At 33.6% G+C, this 16,218-nt stretch overlaps 2 protein-coding genes and 1 pseudogene across 2 annotated transcripts; all 3 read right to left on the bottom strand.

The window, feature by feature from the left end:
- Nucleotides 1–3,244: 3,244 nt before the first annotated feature.
- LOC17893791 (ubiquitin-conjugating enzyme E2 29) lies at nt 3,245–4,420 on the bottom strand. Its single transcript, XM_006298689.2, has 4 exons — nt 4,236–4,420; nt 4,030–4,157; nt 3,630–3,734; nt 3,245–3,498 (listed from the first exon to the last, which is right to left on the bottom strand). The coding sequence occupies exons 1-4, from the start codon at nt 4,303–4,305 to the stop codon at nt 3,355–3,357; spliced, it is 447 nt and encodes a 148-aa protein (XP_006298751.1). The 5' UTR covers nt 4,306–4,420; the 3' UTR covers nt 3,245–3,354.
- Nucleotides 4,421–5,285: 865 nt separating this feature from the next.
- Nucleotides 5,286–6,727, bottom strand: LOC17892885 (annotated as a pseudogene).
- Nucleotides 6,728–9,985: 3,258 nt separating this feature from the next.
- LOC17893952 (F-box protein At2g16450) lies at nt 9,986–11,329 on the bottom strand. The gene has a single exon (XM_006299257.1). It carries the CDS (start codon nt 11,327–11,329, stop codon nt 9,986–9,988), a length of 1,344 nt encoding a protein of 447 aa, XP_006299319.1.
- Nucleotides 11,330–16,218: the final 4,889 nt, after the last annotated feature.

Raw genomic sequence — 16,218 nt, 5'->3', positions numbered from 1 at the left:
AAGACTTTATTTAAAAAATTATATGAGTAGTAAAATAAGTTAAGACATGTTTAGCTGGTTAAAAATATATCATAAATTTGAAGTTATTCTTACAATTTTACATTAAGTTAAAAAATTAATAATATATTTCACATGAATTATGTAAACTTAATTCAAAAAATTTAGTTTAATAACAAACAACCACTAACCACCAACAAAAAAAAAACTAATTAAGAAAACACTTTTCTTTCTTTCTAAATGGACTATACGCATATCTTTTTTTTTGAATAAAATATAAATCTATTCGAAAAATACGTTTTTACAACTAATGCCGTTTTTACTTGAACGGTCTGCATTTTACAAAAATAAAGGAGTGAAAAAAAAAACATAATTTAGGCGAACCAAGTAGGCATGACCACGGTTACGGTTAATGCGGTTATGGTTAATTAACCACCGGTTAACGGTTATAATTTTTTTAACCATAACCTTAATCATTATATATACGGTTAAGACGGTTACGGTTATATACGGTTACGGTTAATTACGGTTACGGTTAAATACGGTTACGGTTATTTGATGATTATTATAATATTAATATTGGAGATAAAATTTTATGAAATATTATTTATTTTACAAGTAAAAAACATATTTGATTTCAATTATTTATAGTGAATTAGTTAAATCTGGGTATTGTATACAGTTATAATATAATTTATTTTAAAATTTTAAATATGCGGTTAACCGAGCGTTTAACCGTACGGTTAACCGACGATTAATTACGGTTAATTATGGTTACGGTTAATTAACGGTTACGGTTATTATTATTTTTTAACCGTAACTAATTTACTTTTACGGTTAACGGTTACAATTTTTAACCGTTTTATACGGTTACAATTTTTAACCGTTTTATACGGTTACGGTTGATAAACGGTCCGGTTACGGTTAAAAATACGGTTAAGGTTAGCTTTTGGTCATGCCTAGAACCAAGTGAGCATGCATCCTCTGAACTTATCACCTCCTTGCTCTTGGATGGTGCATATCCTATTTACGCATATTTTATTTTAGATTAATTGATCTGGATTTGTATACAAGTTAAGATTTGGTTGATGTATTTTGGCTCTGAATGGTAACCATACCGTACTACAAAACCGCACCGCAACAGTGTCAAAATATCTGCATATACATATATATCTATATATTTTCGATACTATTTGAACTGCACCGCACTTCTCCCGCATTGAAAAACGAAGTTACCATTCGGAACCTTTATTTGAAGAATCTAGATATAGTCTACTCGATATCCTTGTTGTCACTTAGTATGTTATCCAAATGTAAGATTACGGGCTTGTAAAAAAAGTAGTTATTTGCTGTGTTTGTATGAGCGACACATTGCAAATTAATTAGGACATGTGGTGGTCTGTGAAACAACATGTTGCAAAATGGAGAGCTTCATGTAGAGTTAGTATTCACAGTTAGGTGTTTTATTATTCCTCTTCATTAGAGAAAGGTGGAGAACATCACATTCAAGAAGCTCTTCTCCACTAGATGCTATGTTCTTAACCAGACCAGGGCCATGACCATGTAGTTTTGTATATGAGTGATCCATTCTCATGCTTTGGACATTTTTTCCCAAACTAATTTGTTTTGCCACTATGGAAACAAAGGCCTAATCAAGCACAACATTATCTAAACATTATCTTATTGTTTAACAAATCTTTTTATTACTACTTATTTTATTGGTTTATTTGACCTCAAATTTATACTATCGCACACTTTGCGGTGTCCTTTTGGTTTAAGTCTATCGGGGTACACTCGAGTCAACCACTAATAAAAATTATTGATCTTTGTCAAAATCGTAGTTAGCTTGTTAAATTATAATCGTTTTTATTTTTCAATAAATTTTATTCAGTATCATTAACTAAAACAGAAAGATTGCACAATGATCTCTACTCAACTTGGTTTCAAGAGTTTCAGAAAGATTGTTTGCTAAAACCGCCACTTATTCAACTTAATTAATTTAAAGAGTTTTCGTCGTTGTTTGGGGAGTTTGAATATCTTCTTTGGACAATAAGATCTCTCATCTGACTGTCTTTAACCAGTGTTGCTTTTGATCAAATTGTACAGATTCAACTCGACTAATAGCCATTCCCAGTGAGTGGCCTTCTTTAAGAGTTGGAAATTTTCATTTTATTAATACTTTCTTTTCATTTAATTTTCTTGACTGAAATCTTGAATTCCTTGTCGTAACAAATTATGGTCTGCTTCTGAAAATAACGCAACCAATCTTCTCCTCAAGTCTCTTGGATCATGCTGAACCAGATGCCTTCATTTATCGCTATAGACAAGGATTCAATGTGTATCCCATCAAACCAGCCTTTTGCGTCCTGGATCGGTTGTCTTTTCGCGATTCCAACTTCCCAGGTTTGGTTTCCTAGGACTCAGAGGAAATCAAATTCCTAAATTCATACGGCATTAATATTTTTTTGACGAGTCTCAATCATTTCTTTATACTCGTTGTCATCGTCTTTAAAGATATTTATCATGTCCTTTCTGCTGCAGCGAATAGTCATCACACCATAATCAATAGGATTACTCTTGAGAAACTTGGAACGTCTTTGATTTTCCTTGAGTTTGTTTACCATCTACCTCCGCCAACCCGTTTTGACGCACATCCATACCCTAGAGTAGCTAAACAGCTGGCCGACTGTAGAATCATTAAGCATATAGAGACTTGGAGAGATAGTCATGTACAATAGTCGCACTACTGGTTTCTTGTCACTTCTAACACATGACGATGGCTTTAAGGAGGTCACTGTATCCATTCAGGATTTAGATGTTCAACATGTTCATTTTGCTTGCTTGTATACTATGGGTCAGAACTTGTCATTTTGCTTGTTGTCATGTTCTGCCTTTTATGAAATGCAGAATTGACTTTAATAAAAAAAAATTATCGTATTTTTGAAAAAAAAAAGAATTTGTTATCTAAGAAAATTTCTCTAAAATAAATTCTATATATAATGGATTGTTTGAATTAAAAAGTAGTTAATACAAAGAATGAGATTGATCAAACTACCTAGAAGCGAAGACTAAACCATGCACCAGCTTTGAGAATGTCTAACTTTTGATGAAAAATCTAGGCATGTTTCTCAATTACTACAACTTTTAACCAAATTTACACTAAATTTTAACCAAAATTAAGAAATCTAGGCATGTTTCTCAATTACAAATTTTATGCCAAAAAAGGTTTCTCAGTTAAACTAACATAAAAACAGAAATCATCAATAATTAATATTCCACTTCTTTTATTATTATTATTACATAATAAGACGACGAAATCAAAGGACGAAGGAAACAAGAAGAGTTACGTTGTGTGTTTTAAAACAAGGCATATTTTTGAGTCCAGCTTCGAGCCATGGCTTCATATTTGGTCTTGTCAGTTTTGTATATGTGAGCTATCTCTGGCACCAGAGGATCATCAGGGTTTGGGTCTGTAAGAAGAGAGCATACCGAGAGAAGCACCTACAAAAAACCAAAAACTTTAGCAATTTGTATATAACACCACCATAGAGCTAGCTACTTGGTATATACAAAACTGATGGAGAAATATATATATATCAAGAAGCTTAAGGCTTATATATATTATATCAAACCTTAGAGATGGTAAGGGCAGGGCTCCATTGGTCTTTGAGAATATCCAAACATATGTTTCCATTACTGTTGATGTTTGGGTGAAACACTTTGGTTCTAAAGACAACCTGAAAACATTAACAAAACACCACAACAAAAGGAAAAAGAAAGAAAGATCATTAGAACTCATTTTTTTTTTTGTATAATCAAAGAGGTTCTGGGTCGAAACCCATATATTCCATCAGGCTCGAGACCAAAGTATGTTATATGGTCTCGTCCCAAGCGCTACTCGAACCGGCGACCTCTAAACTTTTGCCAGATATCTTTACCAATTGAGCTATTAGCACTTGGTCATCACAACTTTATTATAAACATTTTTGGAAACAATCATATCATAGTTTCCTTGTTGTTTAAGTCATTTACCTTGGGAGGCTTGAAAGGATAATCCGGAGGGAAATGGATATTGACAAGGAAAACACCGCCGGAGTATGGACTTTCGATCGGACCCATTATCGTAGCTTGCCAATGGAACATATCTTCTCCTGTTGGTCCTAAAAAAACCATAAACCAAAGACAAGGAAATCATCAAACATGCTCTATTGTAGTAACAACAAACTGTGATCCTTTACCTGCACTACATGATACAGGAGGGTCTCTTTGCAACTCCTTAAGTTCTTTCAATATCCGTCTTGTAGCCATCGGGTCAGAAAAATGTTTGGTTCAAGGGAAATGGATGGTATATGTGTAGAGAATGAGGAATGAGAGGTGTGTTTTTAAAGCGTAAACCGTAAGCAAAGAGTTTTGATTCTCTCTTGCAAACAAAATTGCTAGCTTGCACTAAGAATTTTCTTATATCATTTGTTTATAAAAGATGTGCGATTTTAAAAGTCTCTTTTTTAGCCGCCCGCTTTGCCCATAAAGGTGATGGAGAATGATCCATGCTTTTGTTCTGATTCTGAAAGAGAGACTTGCATGGAAGTGGATGGTCTTATTACATGCTTGCTGTAATATACCATATTTATTGAACGGTCTATAATGGGACTTGGTAAAGTTCTTGTATTCTTCACAAAGAATCTAATAAGAATCAGAATATGTTAACATAACAATCGTTATTACAATATCTTTTGTTCTTAGTCTTATTTGTCCATGTTCATTGGAACTAGCAGATCAAACTAAACTTACAACTTGAAAAATAAAATTATGTTTCATAGCACATGAAGCAAAGATGTGTGAAAGAAAACGCTTTCGATCACTTGCAACAACACCATGTGCCATCTACTTCTTTTCTTAAAAAGTTATCAATATTTTTAATTGTTCAATTCACATCAATTTTATACCACATTTTATTTTACCATTATTCACATATTCTTGCGTCTTTGACTCTTTGCTCTCTAAATACCATGAGTTACTCTAAGTCTCTAATACTGTACATAATAATAATTGTTTTTTAATTATATAGAAACCAAAACGAATTAAAAGATTTCAGAAAATTTTAATTAAGGGCAATTCTAAAAAATGGCATCAAATTAAGTTTTTCTTTCATTAGTTCTTTTATTTTCTAAAATTTAGCATAAAAACTCTAATTTAATACTAAAAACCTAAAATTATTATTTTCATTAAAAAAAAAATCATCTTTATGTCAAGATTCAATCATTGATATTGGTAACTCCTACTCAAGATTCACAACGTTTTACATTTCTATTTAGGAAAGGTTCCTTGAACATAAGTATTTGAGTCCATAATGTCATCATGAAATTTATACCATCAGACAAAAATGACAAAAACAACAAGATACTGAAATAGAACACAAGAAACAATGTTGAAGATTAAAGCAAATATACTCAGATTCACCTAATTCTAATCACCATCCCTATCTTCTTCTCCTTGTCCCTTCTCAGTCTGATTCTGAATCCGACACTAGTAGACATTTTGGCTTCTCCAGTGGAGGGTGGAATGGCTTGAGTAGTTCTAAATCATTAACATCAAGATCCTCTACGTGGTTTACATAGGTGCAAACGCTACAACATTCCTTAGAAACTTCACCAAAACCTTGGATCTCAACACGTTGGAATGTCTCCTTTTCAAGGTTGAAATAGAAAACATAAAACGGTTCTTCAGGTATATAATTGCGCATCGAAAACACTATTTCACCCGAAGCGGTCGCTCCAGCGACAGAAACATTACAACGTAAGAATTCATCATCGGTCCAAGTGTAGGCATATTTTGACCATTCTTTTTTCTCAACATCCTCTAGAATCCACACATGCAACTCATCATCCCAATAAATCATTGCTAATTTGCCTTTATAATTTATCAATTGACAAAAACATTCTACCTCAATAAAGGTGAATTTCTCTAACCTAACATCAAAGCAAACTATCACATAATCATAAGAGTCTAGATCACCGGAATAACTAAAAACAACGTCCCTATCACCTAAGTAATACAAAATCCCATTGATGCATACCCCTTCACTCCTAACATCATGTAAAAAGGAACATTTAACCTTTCTCCAGCTCATTTCTCCATCTCCAAATGAAAGAACTTTATCACGGCCAGGACCAGATGGATAAGCCATATACAATACCTTGTATTGCTTGTTAATCGGGTCAAACCCGAAAAAGCTATACGCCTTCCTGTAAGTATACCGATAAGGTAAGATTGCATAACGTCCTGTGATGGGGTTACATATCAGAGGTCGAGCCTAGTATCTACTACCATGGATATAAAACAAGCCAGAGGCATAGCCACATGAAGAATATTTTAGGTCAAAATAATGATTGATCTTTAAATTCTCTGGAGAGAACTTCACATGAAATTCGGCGGCTGATACAAGAGTTGACGAAGATTTTTCATATGGATTCTCAAGCTGAGGTAACGAGAAGAAGCTCCACACACCACAGCCAGCTTCTTCGTCTTCGTCCCCGTTTTCTATGATGGCGAATAAGAGGCGCGGCTTAGCCAAGCACCTGGTCATGAACAACTTCTTGAAATATGGACTACCAAACATTGATGCCCATTGCTTCGACACGCAACGAAACCTTGCGACCGACTTTGAAGGCAACCTCGACAATATCTCGGAGATGAGATCACTAATCGATATATGAGATGATGAATTCATCGATATGGAGAGGAATGGATGAGATTCAACAAAGAAAGTGATATGTTAAAACCTTATATATCTTAGACCTGTACATATACATATATATGTATATAATATTAAAGGGTTTATCTTATAACTTTTTAACATCTAATTTGGCTTTTTAATACTTTACATGTGTCATCATCTTTTTTTTCTCTTAATTATTATCACTATTTTTAATTATTCAATTCACATCAAATTTACCACATTTTATTTACCATTATTCACATAAATTAAGTCAAATATTTCCATCTTTTTTATTTATCAGAAGTATTATTCAGTTTCTCTATGTTTTCATACTTATTAAAATTTTAATACAATATTTTATATTATGAGAGGGTTTACTTTCTACCTTTTTGACGTTTGACACTTCCGTACTTACCATTTCATCTTCTTTTCTCTTAATTATTATCAATATTTTTAATTATTAATTTCACATTAATTTTAACACACTTTATTTACTTTAATTCATATAAATTAATTATTAAATTTTCCATCTTTTTATTTATCAGTTTTATTTTTTCATTTTCCTATATTTTTCATACTTCTTAAAAATATAAATATAATGTGAAAAAACATATTTGACACCAAGAATTTGTTTGTTTTACATCAATAATACAAAGAAAAAAACTTAGATATTACAACTGAATTTTTTAATCAATTCTAGACATATTTCCTGATTCTTTTCAAAATATAAGTGTATTAAATTTATTAAATTAACTATTCTAATATTTGCTGGCTGATTCGTGTGTCTTTGCTCTCTAAACACCATGAATTTAGACTCTATTTGCATTATAATAATTTTTATTAGATTTTCAATGATAATGTATTTATTTAAAAAAATTGCTGTAAATTTTTGTCATCAAAATACATAAAATAAAAGAATCGTTAACCCAAAATTTTAAATTTTAAAAATTTATTACAGAAATTTCATATTTATCATTTTTTGGTTTCACTAAATTATAATATTTAGCTTTCAATGGAAAAACAATTTTGTTTGCCTAATAATAATTTAAACTTTTACAGAGTAAAACTCCTATTATTTGAAATATGTTAAACTTATATTGTTACCAACTAGATATTAACTCGCGGGACAAACTTTTATCTATTTAATTTTAAATTTTTATTTATTTTTGAAATTAACTGATTATATCGGAGTTTATTTAATAAATACTAAGATTGCATATACCAAAACTTAACTAAATTAGTTTATTCGACATATTTTATATTGGTATTGTTAAAAATATTAAAATTAGGATTTAACCCATATACTTTAATATTTGGTAATATCGATTCAAATCCATCACATCATATAACCCATCATAGAATATAAGTCATCTATGTTATTTTAAACTTTTCATATATTTAAATATTCAAAATTTTATACTTTCTTTAAGTTAGATATATCAGTTATAATATTTTAAACTTCTTAAAAGTTTAAAGTGTACTATATGCAATAAAATTAAAAAATTTAACTTTAAAAACCAAACTAAATCATATGTAAAAATAAATTCTTATATATATATATATATATTAAAAAGAAGGATAGAAAAACATTTGTTAAATAACAGTATATATATATATACACATATGTATATGGATATATAAATGTTTGAGAGTGGATTAAGTTAAAAATATAGTTATGGTTAGATTGGGGAGAATAAGAGTAGAGCTAAAATATATGGTTTAAAGCGCATATATTATATAACAATAAGGGTAGTATGCTTTAAAACTTCCAAGGAAAAAAATATATTGAAGTCATGAGTTTAGATAGTCAGAAGATTTTATAAATAACAAAAAAGAGCTATACTAAAATGAACTAAGTAGAAAAAAAGAAGTCAAGTCCCACCCTAACACAATAACTTAATTAATAAGATTTTATCAAAACGTTGTAGGGGAAAAAATCCGAGCATCGGTAGCATTTAAAGTTAGAGAGCTATTAAATATATATATATATATATATAGTTTTGATAAATTACATATTTAAAAAGAAAGAAACTAAAGTTGTAGGTTTTTTTAGTTGTTTATTTAAATTGAATTATTTTCCGTGGTGATTTTCAACTTCAAGGAATTTTATCTATCATCAGTTAATAGATATACAAAAATATTGATATTTTAAATTTTTGATAAGTATTATTAGTCGCATAAAATTTTATTTTATTAAAAAAATCTAGAAATAACCCGCACCTATCGTTGATTTAGAACCTAGTAATTATAATTATTACATAAAATTATTATACAATTCAAGTATGGAGGTTAAGCAAAATTTTCAAATTAATGAAGATTCAATCTCGTAGAACTGTGTACTATATACATTGTTCGAGAAGACGACATCATCCTCGTGAACTCTTCCATGTTAACCAATCCATCACCATCTTCTTGCAAGCTTCCTCAGAAACCGACATAACACTTCCTATGCGCTTTTCTTCCGATCCCATCACCATTCAAATCAAAAGTCTAGAAAGCATTTCATATATCCCTAAACTTCTCATGTATATATGCATCAATAAACTCATAACCTTTTTACAAAGTCTGAGAGATTTTGCCGTCTTTATCCGAATCAAACCTGCTGAAAACGCGTCTCATCTCATTCATGTGAAGACATCAAGACAAGAGCCTGAGGATTCCCTAACATATCTTGTTCTTGGTGAGCTTGTGCGGCAACTCAATAAAGCTCACGTTTGACATATCTGATACTATATAACCAATCTTTTCTTATTAGGAAAAGTCTCTGTTAAGAAACCTTTTACGGTCCGAACATGTTCGTATTTTTGGGGTTATCAGTCACAAGACTAAGAATCTGACACCGTACTTACTTTGTTGAAATCATATCATTAATTAAAATAACATTGTTATCAAAAGCCATTCCACTTCTATCATATTTTATTTTTGTTACAGAGAACCAAAAATATTCAACCTTTCAAAACTAAGCTAACAAATAATTTCACAATTTAAGAACATGAAGATGTTGGAAAAGAACAGAGGGACAAATCTCATCCAGAAGAAACAATGGTCAATATTAAAGATATAATTGGATTAAGACAGAGAACTTAACTAAGAGAAACAACAAACCCAATGTTCTTGAGACCAAACAAAATGATGGATAGATGTATAAAGCTCCTTAAAGAGAGAAAACAGTGAAATATTGTGTAACGTTGACTTAAGAAAAAAAATTCATAGATAAGAGCACAAAATGAAACGCCCATTGCTTTCACCTAACTCCACATCTTCTTCTCCTTAGACTGATTCTGAATCTGATTCTAAATCTGATTCTGAATCTGATTCTCCTATACATTTAGGCTTACCCAGTAGAGGATAAAATGACTTGAGTAGTTCTAAATCATTAACATCAAGATCCTCTACGTGGTTTGCATAGGTGCAAACGCTACAACATTTGTTAGTAGCTTTACCAAAACCATGGATCTCAACACGTTGGAGGGTCTCTCTTTCAGGATTGAAGTAGAAAACGTAAAACGGTTTTTTAGGTGTATACTTGCGCATCGAAAACACTATTTCACCAGAAGCGGTCACTCCAGCTATGGAAACACAACGACGGGAGAATTCATCATCGGTCCAAGTGTAGGCATGTTTGGACCATTCTTGTTTCTCAACATCCTCTAGAATCCACACATGCAGCTCATTAGTGGCACCAACGTCGAGATTTTTCTCCAAATAAGTGTCGACATCCTCCCCCAAATAATAAAGCGCATGAACATCGACATCATCCTCCCAATAAATCACAGCTAATTTGCCCTTATAGTTTATCAATCGACAAAACCTTTCTACCTCAATAAAAGTGAATTTCTCAGACCTAGCATCAAAGCAAACTATCACATAATCATGAAAATTTGGATCACCAGCAAAACTAAAGACAACCGACTTGTCACCTAAGTAATACAAAACCCCATTGATACATACCCCTTCACTTCTAACATCATGTCCTAAGGAACATTTAACCTTTCTCCACTTCATATCTCCATCTCCAAATGAAAGAACTTTATCACGACCAGGACCAGATGGATAAGTTATGGACAAGGCCTTGTATTGCTTGTCAATCGGGTCAAACCCGAAAAAACTATACGCCTTTCTGTAAGTATACCGATTAGGTGTGATCGCATACCGTCCTGTGATTGGGTTACATATCAGAGGTCGACCCTGGTATCTACTACCATGGATATAAAACAAGCCAGAGGCGTAGCCACATGAAAAAAATTTTAGGTCGAAAAAATGATTGATCATTAAATTGTCTGGTGAGAACTTCACATGAAATTCGGCGGCTGCTACAAGAGTCGATGAAGATTTCTCATATGGATTCTCAAGCTGAGGTAACGAGAAGAAGCTCCACACACCACAGCCACCTTCTGCGTTTTCGCCCCTGTTGCTGTTCTCTGCGATGGCGAATAAGAGACGTGGATTAGCCGAGGACCTGGTCAAGAACAACTCCTTGAAATATGGACTACCAAACATTGATGCCCATTGCTTTGACACGCAACGAAACCTCGCCACTGACTTTGAAGGCAACCTCGACAAGATTTCGAGGATGAGATCATTAGTCGATGATATGGGACATGCTGATCTCATGATTGCCGATCAAACGAAGAAAGAGAGATGTTAAAAACTTTGACCTAGCAAGGTGTATTAAGACAGACGTAGAGAAACCTAGCAAGAGACCTAGCTACCATTATGTATCGTGAATATATATGTAAATATGTTATGATTTTAGTCGGTTAATAAGAAAAACAAAAAAAGGGTTAATGTGACGTCTAAATGGGCCGCAAGGTTATTTGTTTCGGAGTAATCAATAATTTCGTTTCTTGTGTCTCAAACAAGTAATAAGCAGGTTCACGAGTAAAGTAGCATTTGCTAAGGAATCAAATTCTAGTCTAATGATTCAACTCTTTCTCGCTCAGTTGCCATAATGCAAAATGAATTCACATTTGCTCTCTATTGCAACCATACATGTTCAAAGAATCAAAAGTTATTTTTGGGTCTTGCTTGCATCTCCTTAATTAGAGGCCAAGAAATTAAGATTAATTCAAACCAAAGTTCTTATTGTGCATTGCATCAAACGTTTCTAGATATGACCAGCCTAATTGCATTTAATTAGTTGACTTTTTTTTTTTTTTAGGATATTCATACATATAACATACATATAACGATTTTAATAATTGGTCCCAACATATTAAGCTACAAGAAGCAAAGTTATTAAGTTAAGATGCCAAGTGTACTTAAACCCAATCTAAAGCCATAACATAAAACTTAAGACAATACCAATTAAACACAACGTACTTTTATTACTTAGGACATGAATTTTTTAGTACATATAAAAAAACACAACGTTATTTTTTGTTTCCTTTTCGTGTAGTGCTTATTTAAAAAGTAAGACAAAAAATTCCTACAGCTTTGTCTAACCTTACTTCACCTTTTAAATCAGTTATATTCGCTAAGTTTATTTGTTTTATTTTCAATTTTGATAAATTTGGAATAACTTTTTTCTAATTATTACGTTTGCAAATTATTGAAAATGATCTTATAAAAGACGTTAAGTTGGACTTGGAAAATATGGAAATAATGGAAATATCCTATAAACTTATAATATCTTGCGGCGCCAATAAATAATTATATAAGTATCTAGCTTGGAAAACATCAACAAATCCCATTGAATAACATAAAATCAGTGTGGACCACAAAGAGAGTTCGATGCTAAGTCCAGTTTGTTTTCAACATATTTAAATTGAACACTTTGATTTTTTAAAATTTTTTAAAAATAAAATTTTTTGTATGTTGTTGTTAAAAATCAAAACTTTACTTCAAAATTATAACTTTACTTAAATTATAAAAAACTTTAAAACTAAGCGTTAATTTTTTACAATACGTGATAGCATGTTGAACTTATACACCACTGACGGACCACAATAGGACTGGATGCTCGGCCCAATTTTGTTTTCAACGTAGTAAAATTTAACACTTAGATTTAAACCCAAAAAAAAAAAAAAAAATTTGCTTGAAATTTGATTTAAAAACCTTGATATTTAGTTGTAAATCAGGAAAATAGAAATGAAAAAACATAAAATCTTTTCTTCTTAATGTATATTTTTAAATCAAAATCAGTTGTTCTTAATTTTATTTATTTATTTTAAAGTTAGAAAAGTTAAAATATACCTGTAATATTTAAGTATTCTGAGGGCTGAGGCGACTCAGTCAGTGGTCGTTTCTGAATTTTGCTACACATAATACAAAAAACAAACCCATTAGCGATATCATAATCGTCAAAAACTAAATTATTTTGATAAATCTAAAGAAAAATATTACGAACCTCCTAATACCTCTGTTCCTCTCTTCAATATATATACCATCTTATAAATAATTCTCCTAGCTAGTCTCTAATGACTGAAGAAAACAGAGGATCGATGGAGATCATTATAAAAGATATTCATCGAGCCTTGAGTCACCATCGAACATTGACTCTCCACCCTGAAACTAAAACATAATCAAGTACAAATCTTCATTATCAAAAACTACTGAGTACACAAAATCATACACTCAGTTCAAAACAAAGAGATGAATAATACATATATAATACGTGAATCACAAGGCTATAACTTGTTTGATGATGAACTAAAAAGTACACAAAATGGCTTGCATTTGCATCGATCAAACATCGTATATGCATATACACACACCTATGAGATTCAGTTCTGTAAGTTGCAGACATGTAATAATAATTCTATATGTGGTCGAGAAACAACATGAGCTCAGTAGTAATAAAATAAAACAAATGCCAATGGAAACTCGCATATCAAATCAGTATACCTTAGGTTATACCTGCAAAGACAATGTATATATACTAATAACCAAAATCAAAAACAAGAGAACAAACAACAGAGAAGTAGAAACTAATAGCTCACCAAGAACAAACATACCTCCTCCTATCAAAAGGTCTGGTGGATTTGTAATAGTTAAGCAAAAGAGGAATTCTAACAGTGGAATACACAAAAAATCATATAAGAAGGGAGATATAAAAGAGACAAGAGAGAACCACGAATACTCATTACAAAACCAAAGAGAGGAAATACTAACCAAACACGTGAATCATAAGACCAATATGATTGATGAACAGAATAGTTTCACACATTGGCTTGCATCAATCGCTTATGAGATTGTAAAACCAAACAAACTGTATCAATCGTATAGACATTGGACACAAATCAGTTCAAATTGGATAAAAATTCTCAACTTCTAAGAGACAAGACATCAAAAACAAGACCATATGCAGACAGAAGAACAAGAAGAGATAGAGCGGTACCGTGAAGGGAAAAGAGGAAGCAAGAGCACCACTGATACGGAGCGGAAACTAAGTAACGAAATCAAAGATGTATTCTCCAGGAGAAGACAAGTTTGAAGTCGGATCTTACTTGTAACGTCGTTACTTGACGCAAAAGTAATAGATAGATGTGAATCCTCTTCACAGGGCTAAAAGCTCTTGACTAAAAGTTCTCAAAATATATCGTGATTACAATGAATAAAGAGTTTCCTATTTAAAGCCTACTTAATAATCCTAACTACCCAAGATATTGTTTATCTTAAACAACAAGAAAAGAACTCAAACTTATCCTAATGAATAAAAGAATAAAATCCAAAACAAGAAGATTATGTAATCGTTGAGAACACTCGTGTATGCTACATCAGGTCTCTCCGGGTTAGAAAGGATTCGACCTCGAATCCGGCGGGAGATTATCACCACGAAAGGGAGAGAGGTACTTGACATTAAACACATTAGACGTCCGCAAATGGTCAGGGAGTCGAACACGGTAGGCATTGGGATTAATACATTCTAACACCTCTACCGGACCAATTTTCCTGGACTTCAGCTTGTTGTACTCACGGAGAGGAAGCCTGTCTTTAGTCAGCACCACCCAAACAAGATCACCAGGACTGAAAAGGAGTTCACGACGCTTGAGGTCAGCAGCAGCTTTATACTTCGCCGTAGCACGCTCCAAGTTCGCCCGAGCTTGAGTATGCACCACCTGTAAGTCATCAAAAAAATCAACAGCAGACCCGTGATGACGAGTGCGATCAGGGAGGGCAGTCAAATCCAAAGGGCCGCGAGGAACCAGGCCATAAACGACTTGAAATGGACTGAACCCAGTACTGCGGTTAAGAGCATGGTTATGAGCAAACTCTGCTTGACATAACTTAGTATCCCAGCTCTTGATATGATCACCAACCAAGCACCTTAAAAGATCACCAAGACTCCGATTTGTGACTTCAGTTTGACCGTCCGTCTGTGGATGATATGCCGTACTCATGTCAAGGCTAGTACCCAATAACTTCCACAATGACCTCCAAAAATGGCTGAGAAACCGTGTGTCACGGTCGGAGACAATAGAAGATGGAAGCCCATGAAGACGATAGATCTCCCGAAAATATAAAACAGCCACTGACACGGCATCCGTCGTCTTCTTACAAGGAAGAAAGTGCGCCATTTTTGAAAAACGGTCAACCACAACAAAAATAGAATCATTGCCTTTTTGAGTCCGAGGAAGGCCAAGGACAAAGTCCATGCTCACCTCAGTCCAAGGTTGTGTGGGAATAGGGAGAGGCAAATAAAGACCCGCATTAGATGCTTTGCCTTTCGCTTGCTGACAAATGCGACAACGTTCGACAAAACGTTCAACATCACGCCGAAGTGTTGGCCAGAAATACGCCGCCGTAACCAGCTGGAGAGTACGATCTCTACCCACATGCCCCTCATTGTGTAATTCACAAATAATCTTGAGCCGCAAGCTACAGTCGGGAACACATAACCGCACGCCACGCAAAAGGAAGTCATCTTGAAGAGTGTAGTCGTCACTTGCACCAAGCTTGACATCGTTCAGAATACGACTAAAGAACGGGTCTGTGGCGTACAACTCGGAGAAAGTAGTGAAGCCTGAGACGGAAGTATGCATTGTCGTGAGTAAGGTATGCCGTCTACTTAGTGCATCAGCGACGCGGTTTGACTTGCCGGATGTATGGCGGATCGAGAAAGTGAATTGTTGCAAGAAAGCGATCCACGAGGCGTGACGAGCGGAGACCTTGGCTTGGCTGTCGAGATGACGCAACGCATCGTGGTCAGTGAACAAGACAAACTCTCTGTGGACGAGATAGTGGCGCCAATGTTTTATCGCCTGTACAATGGCGTAAAACTCTATGTCGTAAGTGCTATACCGGATGCGAGAACCCGACAATTTCTCGCTGTAGTACGCCACGGGTCGACCTAATTGGCTTAGGACTGCGCCGATGCCCAGCTTCGAAGCATCACTGTGTAGCTCAAATGTGGTAGAGAAGTCTGGTAACACCAAGATAGGGGTTGTGGTTAACTTCTTCTTAATGAGCTCAAAGGCCACGGATGCTTCTACTGTCCAACGAAATTTTCCGTCCTTCATGCAGCTTGTTATCGGAGCCATTATAGTGCTAAAATGATTAAC

This window comes from Capsella rubella, unplaced genomic scaffold (genome assembly GCF_000375325.1).
Source record: "Capsella rubella cultivar Monte Gargano unplaced genomic scaffold, Caprub1_0 scaffold_3, whole genome shotgun sequence".
Taxonomy (NCBI): domain Eukaryota; kingdom Viridiplantae; phylum Streptophyta; class Magnoliopsida; order Brassicales; family Brassicaceae; genus Capsella; species Capsella rubella.
Note: the sequence above shows the minus strand (reverse complement) of the source record. Positions and strands in the feature narration are given on the sequence as shown.